The sequence below is a fragment of the Rhinoraja longicauda genome, chromosome 40 (genome assembly GCF_053455715.1).
Source record: "Rhinoraja longicauda isolate Sanriku21f chromosome 40, sRhiLon1.1, whole genome shotgun sequence".
In the NCBI taxonomy this organism is placed as follows: Eukaryota; Metazoa; Chordata; class Chondrichthyes; order Rajiformes; family Arhynchobatidae; genus Rhinoraja; species Rhinoraja longicauda.
The window spans coordinates 11507907-11534456 of record NC_135992.1 but is presented as its reverse complement, the minus strand read 5'-3'; the positions used below and the strand labels follow the sequence as shown (position 1 = coordinate 11534456).

Below are 26550 nucleotides of genomic sequence, written 5' to 3'. Positions count from 1 at the left end.
ACTCTGTGTGTGAAAAAAAAACTTTCTCATCTCAGTCCTAAAAGACTTCCCCCTTATCCTTAAACTGTGACCCTTTGTTCTGGACTTCCCCAACATCGGGAACAATCTTCCTGCATCTAGCCTGTCCAACCCCTTAAGAATTTTGTAAGTACCATGTCTGTCTTAGAGATGCATGCTCAATATTTTACAGAGGCAGAAGCAGGTAGATTAGGAGAAGATGTTCACCTCTGCTGCCTCTGGTGGCTGTAACTGGAATGAGTTGAACAGTGAAGCAGCTGGTAGAGCTGCTACTCACAGCTCCAGTGGCCTGGGTTCAAGCCTGACCTTGGGTGCTGTCTGTGTGGAGTTTGCATGTTCTCCATGTGACTGGGTGCAGTTTGGCCTCGTTTCTTCCCACATACTAATGATGTGCGGTTGGTGGGTAAACTGAGCACTTTAAGTTGCCCCGGGTGTGTAGGTTAGTGATGAGAAGGTGGTAAGGGTTGCCAACTATCTCACTCCCAAATAAGGGACAAGGTGACGTCACCGACCCACACCCCATGTGACCTCACCCAGCCAGCGGCCACGTGCTCCCGCTGCACCAATGGTGGCCGCCCGGGCCGGGAGGCGGGTTGCTATGCAACCTCTGTTACGCGGCGCCCGGGCCTACAGTGTCATATTGAAATAACCTGTTCCATGGAAAGGCAGCCAGTTCACGTAGAACTATTGAAGTGTTTAGAGCAACAGCAAGTGATTTTCGAGGTGTTTTTCATTAACAGGGGTAGATGCTGAGAAGATGTTTTCTCTGGGGATGGAATTTAGAACCAGGGTCAGGGTTTCCGAAATAAGGGACCACCAAAGATACTAGAGGAACAAGATAGACCAATCGACCCTAAAAACCGTAGTATGTCACGGCGCCATTTTAGTAGGCAGAAACTTGCAGAAACATTTTAAAGAAAAATAACAAAAATCTGTGAGTTGATAAATGAGATATATTCTGCATTTTAATGGTATCGTCACACATACTGTTCCCCCAAAACACTGATTACACTGCGAGAGGCATAACGGACGGCGGGGTTTGCTTACTAAAATGGCGGACGTTCTGCTCCTTTGCGCACTACACTTCAGTGTAGGCGATGTCGACGGAGTGGTCCATCTTGCTCCTCTAGTATCTTTGGGGACCACTCATCCAAGATGGAGATGAGGAGGACTATGAGGCCCTGGCATTTGGAATATTGTGAGCAATTGTAGGCACCATATCTGAGGAAGGATGTGCTGCCTGTGGAGATTTCCCAGAGGAGGTTTACGAGAACGATCCCAGGAATGAGTAGGTTAACCTATGATGAACGTTTGTTGGCACTGGGCCTGTACTCGCTGGAGTTTAGAAGAATGAGAGGGTGGGGGGGGGACCTCATTGAGACGTACAGAATAGTGAAAGGTTTGGATAGAGTGGGTGTGGGGAGGATGTTTCCACTAGTGGGAGAGTCTAGGACTAGAGGTCATAGCCACAGAATTAAAGGACGTTCTTTTAGGAAGGAGATCAGGAGGAATTTCTTTAGTCAGAGAGGGTGGTGAATCTGTGGAATTCTTTGCCACAGAAGGCTGTGGAGGCCAGATCAGTGGATATTTTTAAGGCAGAGGTAGATAGATTCTTGGTGTCAGAGGTTACCGGGGAAGGTAGGAGAATGGGGTGAGGAGGGAGAGATCGATCAGCCATGATTGAATGGTGGAGTAAACTTGATGGGCCGAATGGCCTAATTCTACTCCTATTCCTGTGACATGAATATCTTCTCTCAGATGGTAGTGCTTCTTATAATTCTCCACCTAGAGAGTTGTTAAGGAAGAGGCTTTAAACATATTAAAGGCCGAGATATCTTATTTGTGAGGAGTGAAAAGAGATGAGAAAGTGGAGTGAGTTGAAGATCAGAAGACAGACACAAAAAGCTGGAGTAACAGGGGCTCGGGCAGCAGCTCTGGAGACAGGGAATGCGTGACCGTTACGGGCTCCACCTTTCACGGAGTATTGTTGCTTCTTGGCCATCTTCCATTCATTTGTACGAAGTACCGTCTTCATCTCCCGTTCCCCTCACCCCTGACTCTCAGTCTGAAGAAAGGTCTCGACCCGAAACGTCACCTAGGCGGCGCGGTGGCGCAGCGGTAGAGTTACTGCCTTACAGCGCCCACAGCGCCTGAGACCCGGGTTTGATCCCGGCTACGGGTGCTGTCTGTGCAGAGTTTGTACCTTCTCCCCGTGACCTGCGTGGGGTTTTTCCCCGGGTGCTCCAATTTCCTCCCACACTCCAACGACGTGCAGGTTTGTAGGTTAATTGGCTCGGTAAAATTGTATGTTGTTCCTAGTGTGTGCAGGACAGTGTTAGTGTGCGGGGATCGCTGGTCGGCATGGACTCAGTGGGCCAAAGGGCCCCTTTCCACGCGGTATCTCTGAACTAAACCCCGGAAAGGAATGGGTGTCGTTTCGGGCTGAGACCCTTCTTCAGAGTGAGTGTCCAGGGAAAGGGAAACAAGAGATATGGAAGGGTAAGGTGTGAAAAACAAGAGATCAAAGGGGACGGAGTTCAAGGAAAATGTACAATAGATCATGGATCAGTCTGAAGAAGGGTCTCGACCTGAAACGTCACCCATCCCTTCTCTCCAGAGATGCTGCCTGTCCCGCTGAGTTACTCCAGCTTTTTGTGTCTATCTTTGGTTTAAACCAGCATCTGCAGTTCCTTCCTGCACGTAGGTCATTGTCAACTGAGGGATAAGGTGAGGATGAGGTAGAATCTAATCAGGCGGACAGACAGACTGGTCGGAAAACTAAATTGGCAGACAGTGAACTGGAGAATTTGGACGCACACGCACAAACACACACACAAACTCACACAAACAAACACACATGCACACATACACACAAACAAACACACACACACACACAAACAAACACACACACGCACACAAACAAACACAAACACGCACACGCACACAAACACACACACACACAAGACGATGGTGTAATGGAACCTGAGGGACCATGAAAGATTGGGAGAGAGTTGGCACTCAGTGCAGTCTTCACTGGATCAGGGATGGCAGCACAATAAAGGAAAAAGGCACAAAGACAGTTCCAGGCCTAGTGCGCCCTGTATCCGTGGCAACGGGACCGAAGGGAAGAGTGGCGCGTCTCTGACGTTAAACGTGGTGATCGTTTCCGAATGAGATTGCGTCGACGTTCTCGTAGATGAGGTCCGTATGATTCTCGTAGATCGGCTCGTCGATGGACTTCTCTTGAATCTTGTCCAGGATGCACTGGTGCAGGAAGATGTACTGTTTCTAAAAAAAAAACACACACACGCAAATGGGGGAAAATAGGCTGTGAAATGACCGAGGCTTTCACTGAAAGCCTGTCTCCGCGCTGTATCTCCAAACTAAACTAAACTAAAGTGTAAAAGGCGAGGCCATTTAAAACTGAGGTGAGAAAAAACTTTTTCACCCAGAGAGTTGTGAATTTGTGGAATTCTCTGCCACAGAAGGCAGTGGAGGCCGATTCACTGGATGAATTTAAAAGAGTGTTAGATAGAGCTCTGGGGGCTAGGGGTATGGGGAGAAGGCAGGAACGGGGTACGGATTGTGGATGATCAGCCATGATCAAAATGAATGGCGGTGCCGGCCGCGAAGGGCCAAATGGCCTCCTCCTGCACCTATTTTCTATGTTTCTAAAAGTTTCCAAGTTGGAGCGGAAATCACTGAAAGTGATAACAATTCTAAAGCCAAAAAATCTAAAGCAAATCCTCACCTCAGTCTGCACCATACAAGGGCGATTCATCCTCATGTTATGGACAATCCCATAAACATCGACCACTGCCTCCTTTTCCATTCGCTGGAGCACGTAATCAAGGGCTATTAACGTGCCAGTGCGCCCAACCCCTGCACTGAAAGTAAACGGAAACACCGCCATTAAGCAGAATCGACGAACTTATCGTCTTCCCTTCGTTTCAAAGTCAAGTTTATTTGTCACATACACATACACGATGTGCAGTGAAATGAAAGTGGCAATGCCTGCGGATTGTGCACAAAAAAGAATTACAGTTACAGCATATCAATAAAGTTAATAAGTTACTATAGTGTAGACAAAAATTTAGTCTCTGGAGTTATAAAAGTTGACAGTCCTGATGGCCTGTGGGAAGAAACTCCGTCTCATCCTCTCCGTTTTCACAGCGTGACAGCGGAGGCGTTTGCCTGATCGTAGCATCTGGAACAGTCCGTTGCTGGGGTGGTAGGGGTCCCTCATGATCTTGCTTGCTCTGGATCTGCACCTCCTGATGTATAGGTCCTGCAGGGGGACGAGTGTAGTTCCCATGGTGCGTTCTGCCGAACGCATTACTCTCCGCAGGGCCATCCTGTCCTGGGCAGAGCTGTTCCCAAACCAGACTGTAATGTTGCCAGACAGGATGCTCTCTACAGCCCCAGATTAGAAGCAATGAAGGATCCTCAGAGACACTCTGAATTTCCTCAGCTGTCTGCGGTGGTAAAGGCGCTGCTTAGCCTTACCCACCAGTACGGCAATGTGCGTTGCCCATGTCAGATCCTCTGTGATGCGGACTCCCAAGTATTTAAAACTGCTCACCCTATCCACAGTAGACCCATTTATCTCCAGTGGCGTGTACGTCCTTGGATGTTTAGCCCTTCTGAAGTCCACAATCAGCTCCTTCGTTTTAGTGACATTCAGGAGGAGGCTATTGTCCTGACACCAGAGTGCCAGATCAGCCACCTCCTCCCGGTAAGCCTTCTCGTCGTTGTTGGAGATCCGGCCCACCACCACATTGTCATCAGCAAACTTGATGATGGAGTTTGAGCTGAACCTGGCCCCACAGTCATGTGTGTACAGGGAGTACAGTAGGACGCAACCCTGGGGGGATCCTATGTTCAGGGTGAGGGAGCTAGATGTGTGTTCCCCCATCCTGACCACTTGGGGGCAGCATGGCCTGTCCTTTAAAAAATCTGTGTCCTTTACAATAGGTTTTTATTCATCCCAACAATGATCCATCTAGGTGGCACAGCGGTAGAGTTGCTGCCTCTCAGCGCCAGAGACCCGGGTCCCGGGTTCGATCCCGACCGCGGGTGCTTGTCTGTACGGAGTTTGTACGTTCGCCTCATGACCTGCGTGGGTTTTCTCCGGGCGCTCCGGTTTCCCCCCACGCTCCAAAAACGTACAGGTTTGTAGGTCAATTGGCTTGATATCAATGTAAATTGTCCCTAGTGTGTGCAGGGTGGTGTTAGTGTGCGGGGATCGCGGGTCGGTGCGGACTCGGTGGGCCGAAGGGCCTGTTTCCACGCTGTATCACTCGATGAGTCTATGGCCCATTAAGACAGAGCCTTGTATTAGAGTTAAACATGAGAAGCTGAACAAGCATGAAATGTTGAGCACCTTACCTACTATGTACCACAGGGAGTCCATCGCGGTTTTTGTTCAGGTGATCTCGCACTAACCGCTGGAACTGCAGCAGTTTCTCTGTGGTCTTCGGCACTCCGTGGTCTGGCCAGGAAGTGAAGTGGAACTGGGTGACAGTCCGTGCCTCTGAGTACCTAGTCTGAACACAAACAAAGGGGCAGAGCATTATTCACAACTCCTGGAGACACAGAGTGATACAGCGTGGAAACAGGCCCTTCGGCCCAACTTGCCCACACCGGCCAACAATGTCACAGCTACACTAGTCCCACCCGCCCGCGTTTGCTCCGTATCCCTCCAAACCTGTCCTATCCATGTACCTGTCTAACTGTTCCTTAAACGTTGGGATAGTCCCAGCCTCAACTACCTCCTCTGACAGCTCGTTCCATACACCCACCACCCTTTGTGTGGAAAAGTTACCCCTCAGATTCCTATTAAATCTTTCCCCCTCCACCTTGAACCCGTGTCCTCTGGTCCTCGATTCCCCCGATGCCAGAGAGCCACTCTCTTGAACCTAAGATAGACGCAGAAAGCTGGAGTAACTCAGCGGGGCAGTGGGGAGAAGGGAATGGGCGAGGTTTCGGGTCGAGGCCCTTTGTTCCTTCCCACACGCTCTCTTGAAACTCCACGGGTGTCCAGCAGAGAACATGGCTGACTGGTTGCATCTTGGCCTGGCTGTGCAACTTGAATGCCCTGAAGCGAAGAAGATTGCAAAAAGTGTGCACTGCTCACTACATCAATGGTGGAGGCTTTAGATAAATCCAAAAACAAGATCCACACAATCATTTGTCGGCAGAATTAGGCCATTCGGCCCATCACGTCCACTCCGCCATTCAATCATGGCTGATCTATCTCTCCCTCTCAACCCCATTCTCCTGCCTTCTCCCCACAACCCCTGACACTCCGTACTAGTCAAGAATCTTTAAAAATAGCCAAAGGCCCCACAGCCGTCTGTGGCAGTGAATTCCACAGACTGTGGCTAAAGGTTTTCCTCCTCATCTCCTTTCTAAAGGCACGTCCTGTTATCGTGAGGCTGTGCCCTCTGGTCCCATGCCAGTGGAAACAACGTCTCCACACCCGCCCTCTGTGCAGAGTGTGTTAAAGGTAAGTCAATGGAACAGGTTCCCCGAAGTGCGTGCAGGAAGGAACTGCAGACGCTGGGTCAGACCGAAGACAGACACTAAATGCTGGAGTAACTCAGCGGGAATGGCAGCATCTCTGGAGGTTCCCCGAAGTGTGTGGGAAGGAACTGCAGATGCCGGTTTTGGGAGAGTGCCACCTGTCCCGTATCAGCCGGGACATCCTGTATTTTGGGCTGAATTAGTTTGTCCCGTACGGGACCGCCCCTTGTCCCGTATTAGTAGGGTTGCCAACTTCCTCACTCCCAAATAAGGGACAAAGGGTGACGTCACCGCCCCGCGCGCCCCACGGGACCTCACCCAGCCGGCGGCCACGCGCTCCCGCTCCACCAATGGCAGCCGCCATTGGTGGAGCGGGAGCACGTGGCCGCTGGCTGGGTGAGGTCACGTGGGGGGGGGGGGGGGGGGTGACATCACCCTTTGTCCCGTATTTGGGAGTGAGGAAGTTGGCAACCCTCGCTAGGTTTAGACCAAAGATAAGACACAAATTGCTGGAGTAACTCAGCGGGACGGGCAGCATCTCTGGAGATTCCCCGAAGTTATGATCCCTGTAAATATGAACAAGGTTTATTACATTTTTGGGAACCGGTGCTTGAGCAGATTGACACCCGTGTAAAAGATTGCGTTGATCGTAACCGCTTGAGCTGATGTCGGGATATTTCTTGTCGCTGTTCCTGAGTCGTTTTAGATTCAATGATGATGTATTGAGTCACTGATCACCCACTTCCCCACTGATGTCCACATCATTGCTCACCTTTTTGACGTTGAATTTCCTGACTGTCCACTCAGGTAAGATCTCTTCTGAAACGATGTTCACTGCAAGGTCCCCATAGAGGCAGGTTGCCAGGTCCTTTGGCCAGTAGTGTTCACATTTCACCTGGAACTAAATGAAAACAAGCTTGACGAGGGTCCCGGACGAAGAATGAATGAATGAATGAATGAATGTTCCCAATGTTGGGCGAGTCCAGAACCAGGGGCCACACAGTCTTGGAATAAAGGGGAGGCCATTTAAAACTGAGGTGAGAAGAATCTCACCCAGAGAGTTGTGAATTTGTGGAATTCTCTGACACAGAGGGCAGTGGAGGCCAAATCACTGGATGGATTTAAGAGAGAGTTAGATAGAGCTCTAGGGGCTAGCGGAATCAAGGGATATGGGGAGAAGGCAGGCACGGGTTATTGATTGGGGACAATCAGCCATGATCACAATGAATGGCGGTGCTGGCTCGAATGGCCGAATGGCCTCCTCCTGCACCTATTTTCTATGTTTCTATATGAACGAATGTATGAATGAATAAGTTTATTGGCCAAGTATGTGCATATACAAGGAATGTGTCTTGGTGCTCCGCTCACAAATGACAACACGAGCATACAGTTAACAATTAAGAATAAAGCATAAACACATCAAAACAATAAGGATACAACATTACGGTCTAAACGTGTGGGTGAAAATAAACCACAGCAAAAAGGAGACGACAGACATTGGTTATTGAGTAGAACTACCACTTGTAGAAAAAAGTAACGGAGTAACAAAGTCCCCACACCTCCCCCCCCCCCCTCGACTCCGCCCAAGGACCCCCACAGTCCTTCCAGGTGAGGCAGAGGTTCACCTGCACCTCCTCCAAACTCATCCCCTGTCTCCGCTGCTCCAGGTGTGGATTCTTACATCTCGGCGAGACCGAGCGCAGGCTCGACGATCGTTTCGCTGAACATCCCCGCTCGGTCTGCCTGGGCCTACGCGATCTCCTGGATATTAAACATTTTAACTCCCCCTCCCATTCCCACAATGACCTTTCTGTCCTGGGCCTCCTCCATGTTCAGAGTGAGGCTCAAAGCAAATTGGAGGAACAGCACCTCACATTTCGCTTGGGCAGCTCACACCCCAGCGGTATGAACACTGACTTCTCCAACTTCAAGTAACCCCGGCATTCCCTCTCATCGTCCCCTCCCCACCCTGGTTCTCCGACGGGTTTCACTGTCCTCTGGGTTAATGTTGCTGATTGTGTGCCTCCTGGGCCTCAGCCAACAATGAACCATTCTACATTTCCTCGACGTGTAGGAAAATAACTGCAGATGCTGGTTCAAAATGAAGGTAGACACAAAATGCTGGAGTAACTCAGCGGGTCAGGCAGCATCTCTGGAGAGAAGGAATGGGCGACGTTTCGGGTCGAGACCCTTCTTCAGACTGATGGCTGTAGGGGAGAAGCTGCTCCTGGATCCTGGGCGATACAGTTTTCAGGCTCCTGTATCTTCTTCCCAAAGGCAGGAGTGAAGTGAGAGTGTGGCCAGGGTGGTGTGGGTATCTGACGATGCTGGCTGCCTGTTTGATTCTTGACTGGTACGGGTGTCAGGGGTTACATGGGAGAAGGCAGGAGAATGGGGTTGGGAGGGAGAGAAAATAGATCAGCCATGACTGAATGGCAGAGTGGGCTTGGTGGGCCGAATGGCCTAATTCTGCCCCGATCACTTATCCACCTGTGAGCTTGTGAAAGGTAGAATCAATGACTTACCCGATTTAGTTCCACACAGTTGGTCAGCATGACGATGACTTTGGACTTCTGCTCCCAAACCATGCGCCAGAAGTCCACCACCGTGTTGGGCAGGGGTCCCTGGGCAGCAATGAAGGCCTTATTGAGACGGTAACCCTGTGAGAAATGAGCAGGGAAACGCTGAAGAGAAAGCCAGTTAACCTACAAACCTGCACGTCTTTGGAGTGAGGGAGGAAACCGGAGCACCCGGAGAAAACTCCCCAGGCGGGTCACGGGGAGAACGTGCAAACTCCGTGCAGGCAGCACCCGTAGTTGGGATGGAACCCGGGTCTCTGGCGCTGCGAGGCAGTAACTCTACCGCTGCGCCACCGCGCCGCCCTGCTCTTCCAGTGAAGCCATAGGTTTCCCCCTGAGTGCTCCAGTTCCCTCTAATATCCCAAAACATGCAGGATGACAGGTTAAACCAAAAACAGAAAACACTGGAAACACTCAGCAGGTCAGGATGCAAGTGCAGGAGGAGAGATTTAACCCCGGCATTCCCTCTCTCTCTCCATCCCTCCCCCACCCAAGTCACACCAGCTTCTCGTTTCCACCCAACACACAGCTAACAAAGGCCTGTTTCCTTTATCATCCTCACTTTTTTGCAAATCTTTCATCCCTTTGTTCTTTATCTCTCGACATCATTGTCTATATCTCTCACTTCCCTTTCCCCTTACGGGTCTGAAGAAGGAATGGGCGACGTTTCGTGTCGAGACCCTTCTTTAGAGTCTGAAGAAAGGTCTCGACTCATAACGTCACCCATTCCTTCTCTCCTGAGATGCTGCCCGTCCCTCTGCTGAGTCACGTCAGCTTTTGGTGTCCATCTTTGGTTGGAGACGGCATCTGCAGTTCCTTCCCTACACAAGAGAGGGTTAACGTTTTTTTTACGCAAAAGGCTCTTTGTCAGAATTGGGTCCGTAGGTTAATTGGCTGCTGTAAATGTCCCTCAGCGAGTGGGAGTGGTGGAATATGGAGGAAGTTGATGAGACTGTGGCGAGAATAAAATGGAGGATTCATGTTGGATTATTGTAAATGGGTGGCAGTGCTGAAGGACCAGAACTGTACGTCACTGTGACTCACCGATTCAGAACCACCTTATGGAGCTTCCAAATGCTTTAGATAGACACAAAATGCTGGAGTAACTCAGCAGGTCAGGCAGCATCTCAGGAGGGAAGGAATGGGAGACGTTTCAGGTCGAGTCCCTTCTTCGAACTGAGGGCCAGGGGGAGTGGGAGACACAGACAAAAGGAGGGGCAAGGTGTGAAAACGAGACATTAAAAGAGAGAAAGGTCAAGGAAAATGTAGAATGGATCATTGGGCGGCACGGTAGCGCAGCGGTAGAGTTGCTGCTTTACAGCGAATGCAGCGCCGGAGACTCAGGTTCGATCCCGACTACGGGTGCACTGTAAGGAGTTTGTACGTTCTCCCCGTGACCTGCGTGGGTTTTCTCCGAGATCTTCGGTTTCCTCCCACACTCCAAAGACGTACAGGTATGTAGGTTAATTGGCTGGGCAAATGTAAAAATTGTCCCTAGTGGGTGTAGGATAGTGTTAATGTACGGGGATCACTGGGCGGCACGGACTTGGAGGGCCGAAAAGGCCTGTTTCCGGCTGTATATATATGATATGATATGATATGATTGTTCGCTAGGGGAAGGGGGCAAGGATGCATACAGAGAAAGTTTAATCAAGAGGACAGTCAGAATGGTCAGAGAACGAGGATGGGGAGGGACGGAGAGAGAGAGAAAGCAAGGGTAACTTGAAGTTAGAGAATTCAATGTTCATACCGCTGGGGTGTAAGCTGCCCAAGCGAAATATGAGGTGCTGTTCCTCCAATTTGCGCTGGGCCTCACTCTGACAATGGAGGAGGCCCAGGACAGAAAGGTCAATATGGGAGGGGGAGGGGGGGTTAAAGTGTTTTATTTTATGCTTTAGATTTTTACAAAGTCGCATGTTACAAAAGAGACCTGGAAATGAACCGGGATTAAACAGGAAATGCTGGAAATGAGCAGCATATTTCTGAAGTGCGCAGCTGGATTAACTTTTCAGGTCAAAGACCTTTCATTAGAACAGTCTATTTTGGGCAGCACGGTGGCGCGGCGGTAGAGTTGCTGCCTTACATCGCCAGGGACCCAGGTTCGATCCTGACCACGGGTCCTTGTCTGAACAGAGTTTGTACGTTCTCCCCGTGACCTGCGTGGGTTTTCTCCGAGATCTTCGGTTTCCTCCCACACTCCAAAGACGTGCAGGTATGTACGTTAATTGGCTTGGTATGAGTGTAAAAAGTGTCCCAAGTGTGTGTAGGATAGTGTTAATGTGTGGGGATCGCTGGTCAGTGCGGACTCGGTGGGCCGAAGGGCCTGTTTCCGCGCTGTATTTCTAAACTAAACTGAACTAAGTAGATTCCGAACCTTTGACCTGAGACACTAACTCTGTTCCTCCTTGGGCAGTTGCTGCCTGATTTGTTTGGTACTTTCCACTGATTTCCATTTTAGTTTGCATTTCCAGCATCAAGAAGGTTTTGCTTTTGTAAATGAACTGAGAGTAAGTTTAGTAGTCAGTCTGAAGAAGGGTCTCGACCCGAAACGTCACCCATTCCTTCTCTCCTAGATGCTGCCTGACCTGCTGAGTTACTCCAGCATTTTGTGATACATGGGAATAGGTTTAGAGATACAGTGCGGAAACAGGCCCTTCGGCCCACCGGGTCCGCGCCGACCAGCGATCCCCGCACACTAACACGATCCTACACCCACCAGGGACAATTTTTACATTTACCAAGCCAATTAACCTACAAACCTGTACATCTTTGGAGGGTGGGAGGAAACCGAAGATCTCGGAGAAAACCCACGCAGGTCACGGGGAGAACGTACAAACTCCGTACAGGCAGCACCCGTAGTCGGGATCGAACCCGGGTCTCCAGCGCTGCAGTCGCTGCAAGGCAGCAACTCTACCGCTGCGCCACCGTGACAGCCCGCAATAAGAAGCTGAGTTATTGAAAGGTGACCAAAGGCCTGGACGTGATCTGAAGATGGGAGTTGAAAAGCGAGCTCCAGTGCCGGCACATTTAATCTGTTATAGAAATAAGGAATTCAGCTGTAGTTACGTGCAGGAAGGAACTGCAGGTGCAGGTGTTAAACCAAAGACAGACACAAAAAGCTGGAGTAACTCAGCGGGACAGGCAGCATCTCTGGAGAGAAGGAATGGGTGACGTTTCGGGTCGAGACCTTTCTTCAGACTCTGAAGAAGGGTCTCAACCTGAAGTGTCACCCGTTCCTTCTTTCAGACTGGTTTAGGGATAAGGGAAACGAGAGATATAGACGATGATGTAGAGAGATAAAGAACAATGAATGAAAGAAATGCAAAAAAGTAACGATGATAAAGGAAACGGGTTAGTTGTTTGTTGTTTGTTGGGCGGAAACGAAAAGCTGGTGCATCTTGGGTGGAGCAGGTAAACACTGTATGGCAGATCTTTCTGTTATGAATGTTTGTGGTGGTGGTTTCTACTATCATCAAGGACAAAGCAGGGCAAGGTGGGGAGCTTGGATAATTACAGACCAATTGCTCAGCCAGTGTGTTATCCAAAGTCCTGGAAATAATTTTATTAGATAGATTATGTTTTTATTTGGGTACTACATTTGGGCGGCACGGTAGCGCAGCAGTAGAGTTGCTGCTTTACAGCGAATGCAGCGCCGGAGACTCAGGTTCGATCCTGACTACGGGTGCTGTACTGTAAGGAGTTTGTACGTTCTCCCCGTGACCTGCGTGGGTTTTCTCCGAGATCTTCGGTTTCCTCCCACACTCCAAAGACGTACAGGTATGTAGGTTAATTGGCTGGGTAAATGTAAAAAAAATTGTCCCTAGTGGGTGTAGGATAGTGTTAATGTACGGGGATCGCTGGGCGGCACGGACTTGGAGGGCCGAAAAGGCCTGTTTCCGGCTGTATATATATGATATGATACAGACAACCAGTTTGGCTTCAAGGCTAAGCATGGTACTGATTTATGTATCTATGCCCTGAAGGAAATGGTTGAAATGTATAGAAGGCAGAATTCCTCTGTGTTAATTGGTTTTATTGATGCCTCTAAAGCTTTTGATCGAGTCAACCATCATAAGCTGTTCCAAAAAGTGAGTCAAAGAGGAGTGCCTAACAGTATAATTAGGGTCCTGGCATATTGGTGCGCCAACCAGAGCATGCAGGTCAAATGGGGTAATGCAGTCTCTGTAACATTTGGTGTTGGTAATGGTGTTCGCCAGGGGGGGGGGCTACTCTCACCAGCCCTCTTTAATGTGTACATGAATGATTTATCTGAACAGCTTAGAGGCTGTAAAACAGGATGTATGATTGGCAACACCCTGGTAAACCATCTTATGTATGCCGATGGTCTGGCGGTTTTTTCTCCCAGCAGTGCTGGGTTTCAGCAGATGTTGAATATATGCTCTGAGTATGGTGTCCAATTTGACGTGAAATACAATGCTAAAAAGAGCGTTGTCATGATTTGTAAAGTAAAAGGGGACAAAGATCTAGTCTTCCCATCATTTTACCTGTCAGGGCAGGTTCTATCTGTCTGCTGTAAAGCTAAGTATCTGGGACATGTCATCACAGATCAAATGTCTGATGATGAGGACATGTATAGACAGCGCCACATGTTGTATGCACAAGCTAACATGTTGGTTAGGAAATTCCACTGGTGCTCAGGAAATGTCAAGATAAACCTGTTTAGAGCGTACTGTACTCCTCTTTACACTACTCCTTTGTGGATAAAGTTTAATAAGTCAAGCATCCATAAACTTAAGGTTGCCTATAATGACTGCATGCGCATATTGCTTAGAAAGCCAAGGTGGTGCAGTGCAAGTGAACTGTTTTGTAGTGCAGGAGTCAATACGTTTCATGCCCTGTTGAGGAATCTCATGTTTAAATTTATATGCCGATTGAATGGTTCTCAGAATTCCATCATTGTGCTGCTGGTAAATCCTGGTTTCAGTGCCGTGAGATACCCGGCACCTATGTGGAAACATTGGTATTGTTGCCTTTTCTAATTTAATTTAATTTTATATGTATATACTGTGTACTGTATGTGTATTCTAATGGACCATGAGTCTGCTTAATAAATTTAATAATAATAATAATATTACAGAAGAGAGCCTTCTGTGTGTGAAAACTCACGGGCATGTAGCTTGCATTGATGTACTCGGAAGAGCTTCTATCAGGCTGACGAGCAAGTTTAACTCTGGTGGCATCGTCTGAAAGAGGCAAGAGAGAAGCAAAAATAACGTCATTGGAACGAGAAGCCATCTTATGCACCGACTAGGTAGAATTTACCTTTCTCATCTGCCAACCGCAACACAGCGACATTATCCCTGCCACCCTGGCCACTCCCTCTTCTCCCCTCTCCCATCGGGCAAAAGGTACAGGAGTGCGAAAACGCACACCTCCAGATTCAGGGACAGTTTCTTCCCAGCTGTTATCAGGCAACTGAACCATCCTACCACAACCAGAGAGCAGTGCTGAACTACGATCTACCTCATTGGTGACCCTCGGACTATCCTGGATCGGACTTTGCTGGCTTTACCTTGCACTAAACGTTATTCCCTTATCACGTATCAATACACTGTAAATGGCTCGATTGTAATCATGTATTGGGTAGCACGCAACAAAAACTTTTCACTGTACCTCAGTACACGTGACAATAAATTAAACTGGACTCAGAACCAGTGGTTGGCCATTCAGCCCCTCAGACCCAGTCAATGGTCCTTCCTTCTCCTCTATATCATAATATCTTTGCTGTGGTAACAGCAGAAGCTGCTCTACCCGATTCGCCTCCTGATGTCAGGATTTGGAAAAGAGAACTTAACTACCACAGATGATGAACTTAAGTTCTGTTAAATATATCTGGAATAGATGCAAACATCAAGAATTGTGATGAGACACAAAAAGCCGGAGTAACTCAGCGGGTCAGGCAGCATCTCTGGAGAGAAGGAATAGGTCACGTCTGAAGAAGGGTCTCGACCCGAAACGTCACCTTTTCCTTCTCACCAGAGATGCTGCCTGGCCACTGAGTTACTCCAGCTTTTTGTGTCTATCAGTTTCAACCAGCATCAGCAGTTCCTTCATACATATGGCGGCGCTGCCCTAGCAGCTGCGGCTTACCTGCAGTCCATTTGTCTTTGTGTTTTTGTTGTTTTTGTTGTCTTAATTGTAGCTGTGATGTGGTGTTTTTGTGTTGTGTACTATGTGTGGGTGTGGGGGGGGAGGGGGGGAACTGTAACATTGTAAATATGTATCCCTTCCGAACGGAGACCCGACCTTTGTTTTCTGGGCCGTGTCTCCGTTCCTGCTGCGGCCTACCATCGGCCCAACTCCTGGAGCTGGCGGCCTCCAGGGCTCTGGTTCGCAGAGCCCGCGGACCAGACTCACCATCAGCGGAGCCGGCCGTTCTCGGAGGCTGCGGGAGCGGCTGCGACTCGCCTTAGGCTCGGGCCGCGTGGATGCCGACATCGGGAGCTCCGGCAGCGGCAGCGTGTTCGCCCGCCCCGGATTGCGGGGCTTGGGTCGGCCCGCCGCGGATATTTCACCGTCCGGCGCGGCCTGAAATAGGCCACGGAATTTTCTCTGCTCGGCGGGGGCTTCAATGTCGGGAGCCCCGACCGCCCCGACTTGCAGCGGGGCTTGGGTCGGCCCGTTGCGGACATTTCACCGTCCGGCGCAGCCTGGAACATGGCAACGACAACAGCCTGACCGCAGGAGAAGACGGCAGGGGAAGAGAAAAAGACATTCTGGCCTTCCATCACAGTGAGGAGGGGACTGGAGGAGACTCACTGTGATGGATGTTTCTTTTTGGGGGGTTTTGTGTTGGTTGGGGTTGTGTAATTTGCTTATTTTATTGCTCTTATTGTTGGACTGTGGGTGACGAAATTTCGTCCAAAAAACTTGTTTTTTGGATGACAAATAAAGATATCTTGAATCTTGAATCTTGAATCTTGAATATCAAGAACTGTGACCTTGAAATCGCTGGATTGCTGTAAAGGCCCACCTGGCTCATGAATATGCTTCAAGACGTTAAATTTAGCATGCCTCGTGTACTTAGCTTACTAAGTTGATTCCTGATTTACTGCTGTTAGACACAGAATGCTGGAGTAACTCAGCGGGACAGGCAGCATCGCTGGAGAGATGAATGGGTGACGTTTTGGGCCGAGATCCTTCTTCAGACTGAAGGGTCTCGACCCAAAACGTCACCCATTCCTTCATTTCCCCCCAGCATTTTGTGTCCATCTTTGATTTAAACCAGCATCTGCAGTTCTTTCCTACAAATGATTTACTGCCCTCAGGAATAGCCCCAGCAAACCAGTGTGTTTAAGAGCATTTAAAATGGACAATACGTTCTGACCTTCCCAGATCTGTGCACATCCATTGAATGTATCCGTATCTAATGGGTGGTGTAGTGGCATAGAGCTACCACCTCACAACTTCAACCAACCTGATTCAATCTGGACCTCCAGTGCTGTCAGTGTGGAGTTTGTTCATAAGTTCAAAAGTGCTAGGAGCAGTATTAGGCCATTTGGCCCATCAAGTCTACTCCGCCATTCAATCTTGGCTGATCTATCTCTCCCTCCTAACCCCATTCTCCTGCCTTCTCCCCATAACCCCTGACACCCGAACTAATCAAGAATCTAGCTATCTCTGCCTTAAAAATATCCACTGACTTGGCCTCCAGCGCCATCTGTCTTAAATGTTAATATTGTTAGTCTTGTTAGTAGTCTTCTTAAAGCAAGGAGGAACCACAGACTGGTGTAGAGGGTTGCTAATATGTCTGAAGATGGACACAAAATGCTGGAGTAACTCAGCGGGTCAGGCAGCATCTCTGGAGAGAAGGAATGGGTGACGTTTCGGGTTGAGACCCTTCCTCAGACTGATAGCCGTGGGAAAGGGAAACGAGAGATGTAGACAATGATATAGAGAGATAAAGAACAATGAATGAAAGATATGCAAAAAAGTAACATGCCTTTGTGAGCTGTTTGTCGGGTGAGAACGAGAAGCTGGTGCGACTTGGGTGGGGGAGGGATGGAGAGAGAGGGAATGCCGGGGTTACTTGAAGTTAGAGATATCAAAGCTCGTTCCATTGGGCTGTAAGCTGCCCAAGCGAAATATGAGATGCTGTTCCTCCAATTTGCGTTTAGCCTCACTCTGACAATGGAGGAGGCCCAGGACAGAAAGGTCAGTGTGGGAATGGGAAGGAGAAGTGTTTAGCAACTGGGATGACTGTGTAAAAACCTGCTGGCCTGTCCACACGGGAGGAGAGAAGCAGGTGGAAGGGAGGAAAAGGGCAATTGCAGAGATCTTCAGAGTTAATTAGTAAATGTTGGGCGCAGGGGTAGAGTTGCTGCCTTATGGCGCTTGAAGCACTAGAGACCCTTGTTCGACCCCGACTATGGGTGCTGTCTGTACGGAGTTTGGACGTTCTCTTCGGGAACTGCGTGGGTTTTCTCCGAGATAGTTTCGTTTAGTTTAGTTTAGAGATACAGGGCGGAAACAGGCCCTTTCGGCCCACCGGGTCCGCGCCGACCAGCGATCCCCGCACAACACTGTCCTACACCCACTAGGGACAATTCTATTTACATTTACCAAGCCAATTAAATAAACAAACCTGCACGTCTTTGGAGTGTGGGAGGAAACCGAAGATCTCGGAGAAAACCCATGCAGGTCACGAGGAGAACGTGCAAACTCCGTACAGACAGCACCCGTAGTCGGGATCGAACCCAGATCTGCAGTTTCCTCCCACACCTGCAGGTTTGTAGGTTAATTGGCTTGGGTTTGTATACTTGGTACAAGTGTGAATTGTCCCTAGTGTGTGCAGGATAGTGTTAATATGTGGGGATCGCTGGTCGGTGCAGACGTGTTGGGCCGAAGGGCCTGTTTCCGCGCTGTATCTCCACACTAAACTAAACTAGACTAAATGGCAAAGTCAGTACTCACATGGGAAGATGTTAGTGTATCGGTTCTTGGCTTTGTTATCTGCGAGTTCGAAAGCTTCTTTTGACTGGTCTGTCTTCAGATTTGCCAGACACTGCAATGAATGGAAGAGAGATTGTTTAAGAAGTGTAAGAAAATAACTGCAGATGCTGGGACCAATCGAAGGTATTTATTCACAAAATGCTGGAGTAACTCAGCAGGTCAGGCAGCATCTCAGGAGAGAAGGAATGGGTGACGTTTCGGGTCGAGACCCTTCTTCAGATGATGTTCTTCCTCTATCTTCCTGTCTCCACCTATATCCTTCCTTTGTCCCGCCCCCCTGACATCAGTCTGAAGAAGGGTCTCGACCCGAAAGGTCACCCATTCCTTCTCTCCTGAGATGCTGCCTGACCCGCTGAGTTACTCCAGCATTTTGTGAAGAGAGATCGTTCGTCAGTGAAGAAAACAGAATGGAGATCTATTGCTCAGCATGACATTATTAGAAATCTACTCTCGGCCCAACACTGTGTGCAGCATCGTGCCAGGATAAACCGTGTACTAGGCCTGCTCAAGTTCTCTGGTGAAACTTGACAATTTTGGGATTAGTTGGAACATGAGTTCTTAAATTGGGGGCGTGGCTGTGTTCTGCAGCTGCGGCTCACCGGCAGTCTCTCTGTCTTTTTTATGTTTTTGCCTTTTGTTATCGTTTAAATGTATGTTTTGATTTATTTTTAGCTCTGTATATGTGGGAGGTGGTGGGGGGGGTGGGGGAAACCTTTTCTTCCAATCTCCTCCTCAACGGAGATGCGACCTTTACCGTGTTGTGTGTCCGTTCGCGCTACGGCCTAACACCGTGGAGTCGGCGGCCTCCAGCTGGGATCGACCTTGAAGACTCCGGTCGTAGGGCCTGGACTTATCATCTCGGAGGCTTCGGCCGTGGGCCCTGCAGACCGCAACATCGGGAGCTCGCAGGTCCCGGGCTGGCGACCGGCTTTCGGGAGCTCCAGCTGTAGCAGCTTCGACCCCCCCGAAGCGCGAGGTTTGATCGACCCGCTCGCAGGCCCTTCATCGCCTTGCGCGGCTTGGCCGCGGCACTTTCCATCGCCCGGTGGGGGCTCAGGACCTTCATCAGCCTGCTCGGCTCGGCCCTGGGACTTTCCATCGCCCGGTGGGGGCTTCAAAAGTCGGGAGCCTCGATCGCCTCGTGGCACCACGGGAGAAGAATGAGGAGGAGATAAGACTTTTCTTTGCCTTCCATCACAGTGAGGGTGTGCCTGGAGCAATCACTGTGATGGCTGTTTGTGTTAAAATTGTAATTGTGTGTCTTGTGTTTTTATTATCTACTGCCGGACCCTGACGTGAGAGGACGCTAGTGCTATTTGTTCGCCGCTTCTCCGTCAGGAAAGTTCGTCTGTTTGTTTTTATGTCATGACTGTTTTTGTAAAGCGTATTTGAGCACTTGGAAAATCGCTATATAAAATAAATGTTTATTATTATTATTATTATTATAAATATCCAATCACGTAACCTTGCCTGTTTCAGTTCACTTCAGTTGAGTTTATTGTCCTGTGTACCGAGGTGCAGTGAAAAGCTGTATATTGAATGGCGGTGCTGGCTCGAAGGGCCGAATGGCCTCCTCCTGCACCTATTGTCTATTGTCTATTGTCTGTCCTTGTTGACTGGATGTGCACTTGCAATGTTCACCAGTGCAATGGTGCGTCCATGTCCAAAATAGAACTTTCTCCCTCCCTCACGGTTTAGTACAGGCGTCAGAGGTGATGGGCAGAAGAACTAGAGGTCATAGCCTCAGAATTAAAGGACGCTCATTTAGGAATGAGATGAGAAATTTATTTAGACGGTGGTGAATCTGTGGAATTCTTTGCCACAGAAGGCTGTGGAGGCCAAGTTAATGGATATTTTTCAGGCAGAGAGAGATAGATTCTTGATTAGTACGGGTGTCAGAGGTTATGAGGAGAAGGCAGGAGAATGGGGTTAAGAGGGAGAGTTAGATCAGCCATGATTGAATGGCGGAGTAGACTTGATGGGCCGAGTGGCCGCATTCTACCCCTATCACTTATGACCTTATGACCTCACGTGCTCACAGTAAGCACTTAAACAAAATGTACCCACCTGATATTCCTCAGCAAAGCCAATGTCTGTGTCAGCGTGCTTACGCTGGTAGTAACTCTTGTAGTCACTCACAGGGATGGGGCTGGTGAACAAAACACAGAGCAAAAAAATTATTTTGTGCTCTTTTATAAAACAGCCTCCTTTCCACTGACTCCATCTACCCCTAGTTTCAGCTAAAACTGAACGTAATGTTCCAAATGTTCCAACACAGAGAGTGCAGAGTGCCTGGAACGCATCGTCAGGGCAGTTGGTGGAAGTAGATACCAGACTTTGAAAGGCGCACGATGATGCAGGGGATGGAGGGATACGGATTACGGTCAAGGAAATAAGGATTCATCTTGGCATCATGTTCGGCACAGACACCGTGGGCGAAGGGCCTCCTCCAGTGCTGACCTTCGAGTTTAGTTTATTGTCACGTGTGCCGAGGTACAGTGAAAAGCTTTTGTTGCGTGCGAACCAGTCAGCAGAAAGACAAGACATGATTACAATCGAGCCGTCCGCAGTGTACAGACACGTGATGAAGGGAATAACGTGAATAACGTTTAGTCCGAGATAAAGCCGGTAAAATCCGATCAAAGAGAGCCCGAGGGTCTCCACTGAGGTGGATAGTAGTTCAGGACAGCTCTCTAGTAGTTGGTCGGATGGTTCAGTTGCCTGATAACAGCTGTTCTATGTTGTAAGTGCAGCCTCACGCATGCTGTCAGGCAGTGATTCTACCCTGGCACCACCGTGCCACCCCTGACTTGCACATCTGCAACTTAACGTCCCAACTCCCATACCCACCGCCCTTACTAATGAAGGCCAGCCTGCCAAACACCTTCTCCACTACCCAGTCCTACTTGTGGAACCACTTTCAGGGAGCTATGTACTTGCACAAACTTCGAAAAACTTCTCTCTAACACTCTAATCAAAATTTGCTTTGCCAATATTTAGAACTTTTCACTAGTGGGGCAGTTCTGTCCATTTATATAACGATTCAAATATAGTCAGTGAAGCGCGACAATATCAGGATCATGGGGAACAGGGAATATTACCACCTACTTGAACGCTTTGGGAAGGCTGTACATTGGGGAAAGTTTCGGATCATGTTGCATCCTGCAATTAAATAAAAGTTTCAAATATCAATTTGCTTAGATAACAATCACGATCACAATCATACTTTATTAGCCAAGTGTGTTTTGCAACATACGAGGAATTTCATTTGCCAGTCAGAAAATAAAAACCAACAGGACGCACAAATTCACACAGATTTAATATATTAAAATGCCTTAAAGTATTTCACCCAATATTATTAAACAAAAATTGATGCTGACAGTCCATATATTAAAGCAGATCCTAAAGGAGATAAGTGGAGAGTTCACCCTCCACCCTCTTTGACCCAACTTGCCCACACCGGCCAACGTGTCCCATCCACACTAGTCCCACCTGCCTGCATTTGGTCCATATCCCACTAAACCAGTCTAGCCCACGACAGAAGGGGGAGGAGTTGTACAGATTGACAGCCCCAGGAAAGAAGGATGTCCTGTGGCGTTCTGTGCTGCATCTTGGTGGGACCAGTCTGTTGCTGAAGGTGCTCCTCAGGTTGACCGGTGTGTCATGGAGGGGGTGAGCTGTATTGTCCAAGATATCCTCATCAGTGCCAATTGAGGAAGGACTCGACTAGTACGGGCCTGGAGAAGGGTCTCGACACGAAATGTCACCCATTCCTTCCCTCCAGAGATGCTGCCTGCCCCGCTGAGCTACTCCAGCTTTTTGTGGTCTATCTTTGATTAGTACGGGTGTCAGGGGTTATGGGGAGAAGGCAGGAGAATGGGGTTAGGAGGGAGAGATAGATCAGCCATGATTGAATGGCGGAGTAGACTCGATGGGCCGAATGGCCTAGTTCTGCTGCTATCACATACGAATGTGAGCGTTTGATCGTACCTTTGCTGCCAGCCTTTATGGATGATGAAGAACACCAGGATGCCAATCAGGATCAGGCCCAGTAACGAGCCCACCGTGGCTCCAATGATAATGGCTGCCAAGAACAAAAATAGATGTTTAACACAAAGAGAGGAAGCAGAAGAAGAATACTCATTGAGGACCTTGCCCATCTCCTGGGCGGTGCGGTGGGGCAGCGGTAGAGTTGCTGCCTCACAGCGCTGGAGACACGGGTTCCATCCCAACCGCGGGTGCTGTCTGAACGGAGTTTGTACGTTCTCCCCGTAACCTGCGTGGGTTTCTCCGAGATCTTCGGTTTCCTCCCACACTCCAAAGACGTACAAGGTTTGTAGGTTAATTGGCCCTAGTGTGTGTAGGGCAGTGTTAGTACGTGGGGATCGCTGGTTGGTGCGGACTTGGTGGGCCGAAGGGCCTGTTTCTGAGGTGTATCTCTAAACTAAACTAAACTAAACTAGGACCGGCATGGCAGCAGATGATGGATTTAGTCATTGAGTCTTTAGTTTAGTTTAGTTCAGTCTGAAGAAGGGTCTCCACCCGAAACATTACCCATTCCTTCTATCCAGAGTAGCTGCCTGTCCCGCTGAGTTACATCAGCACTTTGTGTCTATCTTCAGAAAAAAGTTCAAAAATACACACACGCAAATGCACACACGTTTATGTACACACACATACGTACACGCATACGTACATATGTAAATGCCCACACGCATACATACCCACACACATACACACACACACGTACACACGCACACATGCATACGCACACACGCAAACAGTAAGAGCGCAATATTAGTCAATGACTATTATTCAATAGTCACTAGTCAATGAGCTGAGGCCATTTCCTGTTTCCAGCCCTGCCACGTGGCCTCTTCTGCTATGAGGTCCTGATCGCCCGTAGGGAACGTGAAGTGTCCTGAGCTCATTCTGCTCCCTCCACCACCGTCTATTGTACAAGTGACGGCTCCCACTGATTGTCGCCGGAAGCTTGTGCCCTTTTCAGGACGGACGATGGCAGCGATGTCAATATTTGAAACATGGACGATGGACACGAAAGACGAAGAAGGGGCTGGCGTCGGCGGGGGGAAGCATTTGCATTGAACATACTCACGTTGAAAGCTGGTCCAGCAGTTTGTGACCATCTGCTGGCTGGATGTCTTCCCGTTCTCTGTGAAGACCACGAGATCATACTTGCGCCCGGGCTGAAGGTCTCCCACCGTCACACTTGCCTCCTCCTTCCCAACGGTGCGGTTCCCAATCAGATGGTCGCCGTCGTAGGTCAAGGCTCTGAACCTGGTGAACTGGCCCCTTGGTCGCGTCCACTTCACCGTGACTGTGTACCCTGACCTTTCGGAGCAGAGGAAGTCCGAAATTGCGGCAGGGACTGGAAAATGGATGGTGCGATACGTTTAAAGTCTGGAGGCACAAATCCACTCCTTCCCTCCAGCAGATAGAAACATAGAAGAAACAGGTGCTGGAGTAGGCCATTCGGCCCTTCCAACCAGCACCGCCATTCAATGTGATCATGGCTGATCATCCACAATCAGTACCCCGTTCCTGCTTTCTCCCCATATCCCTTGATTCCTTTAGCCCGAAGAGCTAAATCTAACTCTCTCTTGAAAACATCCAGTGAATCGGCCTCCACTGCCTTCTGTGGCAGAGAATTCCACAGATTCAAAACTCTCTGGGTGAAAAGGTTTTTCCTCATCTCAGTCCTAAATGGCCGACCCCTTATTCTTAAACTGTGACCCCTGGTTCTGGACTCCCCCGACATGGGGAAGATATCCTTCCATATCTTCACCCCCAACTCAGTTACAAAGCTGCCACACAATGAGGTCTTCAGACAGACACAAAACGCTGGAGTAACTCAGCGGGACAGGCAGCATCTCTGGAGAGAAGGAATAGGTGACTTTTCGGGTCGAGACCCTTCTTCAGAAACGACACCCATTCCTTCTCTCCAGAGATGCTGCCCGACCCGCTGAGTTACTCCAGCATTTTGTGTCCCTCTTTGGTGTAAACCAGCATCTGCAGTTCCTTCCACCTCATGATGAGCACTTTGACAGGTTCATAAGTGATAACAGAATGAGGCCATTCGGCCCATCAAGTCTACTCCGCCATTCAAACATGGCTGATCTATCATGTATCTGTAGACTGTGGATGGCTCGGTTGAGATCGCGTATTGTGTTTCCGCTGGCTGCTCAGCGCGCAACACTGTGCCTCGGTTCACGTGACAATGAACTCAAATAAACTAAATTAAATTAAGTTAAATTAAACTGAACTAAACTGAACTAAACGTGCAGGCACCTGGTATTGGAGGTGATTGAGCCATTGTAGGTATTGTGTTTGTGTCAACACCAAAGATAGACACAAAATACTGGAGTAACTCAACGGGACAGGCAGCATCTCTGGAGAGAAGGAATGGAGGACGTTTTAGGTCAAGACCCTTTTAACATACAATTAACAGCATCAAAAAATATTTAATATGAAATCTGAGGAGCTTGAAAATATTGATTAATTTAGGCAATTAAAATGGCCACAATACCTCTAAGGAATTCTTGCATCTCCTTGTAATCTTCAATGCTTGGTTAGCAGACAGTGAATATTTGGTGCAGATTTAGTACTGAAAATATATTCTTTGTAATGCTACCTAAAAAATATAAGATACTGGGTCTCGCCCCGAAACGTCACCCATTTCTCTAACTTCAAGTAACCTTTGTTTTCCCCAGTCTGTTTCTCCGACTAGTTTCACTGCCGTCCTGATTAATTTTGTTGTTTGTATGCATCGTTGTCACCTTCCCCTCAGCCAACAGTTTCCCTGACTATCGTCTGCTTTGATCTGTCCTTTTCACACCTTACATTCTCCCCGCACTCTTCCATATCCCTAGACTCCCTCTCCCCCCGGCTCTCAGTCTGAAGAAGGAAGCAACTGCAGATGCTGGTTTACACCCAAGATGGGCATAACATTCTGGAGTAACTCAGCGGGACAGGCAGCATCTCTGGAGAGAAGGAACGGGTGACGTTTCGGTTCGAGACCCTTCTTCAGACTGAGAGTCATGTGTTCGGGTAAGGTGTGAAAACGACAGATCAAAGCAGACGATGGTCAAAGAAACCATCTGATCATCCTTGATCATCGTCTGCTTTGATCTGTCGTTTTCACACAGTATTCTTCCACATCTCCAGTCTCCCTGTCCCGGACTCTCAGTCTGGAGATGGGTCTCGTCCCAAAACGTCACCCGCTCCTTCTCTCCAGGGATGCTGCCCGTCCCGCTGAGCTACTCCGGCGTTTTGCGTCCACCATTGGAGTCATTACTGTTTCTTGAAAGAAATGACTTACTTGTGGTGCTGACCACATTCTCAGGGGTACTCAGAGTGCCTTCTGGAGTGACTGACACCAGCATCAGATTGTATTGTACCCCAGGAACCAGGTCAGTCACCGTGAAGGTTGTCACGCCTGGACCTGTGTAGATATCTCTCCTGCGACTACGACTAACGTTGGTGGCTGTAATCCTGTACGTGTACTCTGAGGCTCTTGCGTTGCTCGGTGCTGTCCACGTAACTTCCATTGAAACCGTCGTCCTGTTGATCACAGTCAGACCGGAGACCGGAGATGGATCTGTGGAGAGAAAGGCAGAGAGGCAAACTCAGGTGAGATATCCAGCACCCTGAGAGCTTCAGCTCTACCGCCCGGCCACGGTGGCGCAGGGGTAGAGTCGCTGCCTTACGGCCAAATGCAGCGCCGGAGACCCGGGTTCGATCCCGACTACGGGTGCCGTCTGTATGGAGTTTGCACGTTCTCCCCGTGACCTGCGTGGGTTTCCTCCGAGATCTTCGGTTTCCTCCCACACTCAAACGACGTACAGGTTTGTAGGTTAATTGGCTTAGTAAAGGTAGTGGGTGTAGGATGGTGTTAGTGTGCGGGGATCGCTGATCGGCGCGGACCCGGTGGGCCGAAGGGCCTGTTTCCGCGCTATATCTCTCTAAACTAAACAATACCACTCCGCCATTCAATCATGGCTATCGTAGTGTCTACTGGATGATCAGCCATGATCACGGTGAAAGGCGGTACTGGCTTGAAGGGCCGAATGGCCTGCTCCTGCACCTATTGTGTATTGTTTATGCACTCCAGATTAGGTCTCACCAATGTCCATTGAAACTGAAGCATGATTTTCCTGTTCTATTCAATCCTCCTTATGAAAAATTATAACATTCTCGAAACATAGAAAATAGGTGCAGGAGTAGGCCATTCGGCCCTTCGAGCCAGCACTGCCATTCAATATGATCAGGGCTGATCATCCAAACTTAGTGTCCGCTCCTGCTTTCTCCCCATATCCCTTGATTCCGTTAGCCCGAAGAGCTACATCCAACTCTCTCTTGAAAACATCCAGCATTTCTTGACCTATCTCTCCCTTGCAACCCCATTCCCCTGCCTTCTCCCCGAGACCCCTGACCA

General features: G+C 49.1%; 2 protein-coding genes across 8 annotated transcripts in view; one reads left to right on the top strand and one right to left on the bottom strand.

The window, feature by feature from the left end:
- The window catches only part of LOC144611345 (ferritin heavy chain-like), a 131307-nt gene that overhangs the window by 44902 nt on the left and 59855 nt on the right, over nucleotides 1-26550 (top strand). The window lies entirely within an intron of this gene.
- Nucleotides 1-26550, bottom strand: part of LOC144611342 (receptor-type tyrosine-protein phosphatase H-like) — a 60961-nt gene that overhangs the window by 1505 nt on the left and 32906 nt on the right. For 4 of the 6 annotated variants that reach the window (XM_078430401.1, XM_078430403.1, XM_078430405.1 and 1 more), the window contains 11 exons: nucleotides 23212-23484; nucleotides 22086-22179; nucleotides 21204-21257; nucleotides 20163-20244; nucleotides 18057-18147; nucleotides 14250-14326; nucleotides 9069-9203; nucleotides 7316-7444; nucleotides 5407-5564; nucleotides 3770-3905; nucleotides 1-3306 (listed from right to left, as the gene is read on the bottom strand). The exon at nucleotides 1-3306 is cut by the window's left edge and continues 1505 nt beyond it. In XM_078430401.1, coding sequence (XP_078286527.1) covers nucleotides 3166-3306; nucleotides 3770-3905; nucleotides 5407-5564; nucleotides 7316-7444; nucleotides 9069-9203; nucleotides 14250-14326; nucleotides 18057-18147; nucleotides 20163-20244; nucleotides 21204-21257; nucleotides 22086-22179; nucleotides 23212-23484 — 1370 coding nt within the window. In that variant the 3' untranslated portion in view covers nucleotides 1-3165. Of the gene's footprint in view, nucleotides 3307-3769; nucleotides 3906-5406; nucleotides 5565-7315; nucleotides 7445-9068; nucleotides 9204-14249; nucleotides 14327-18056; nucleotides 18148-20162; nucleotides 20245-21203; nucleotides 21258-22085; nucleotides 22180-23211; nucleotides 23485-25434; nucleotides 25714-26550 lie in introns of all 6 variants that reach the window. The other 2 variants (XM_078430406.1, XM_078430402.1) reach the window with 2 other exon arrangements.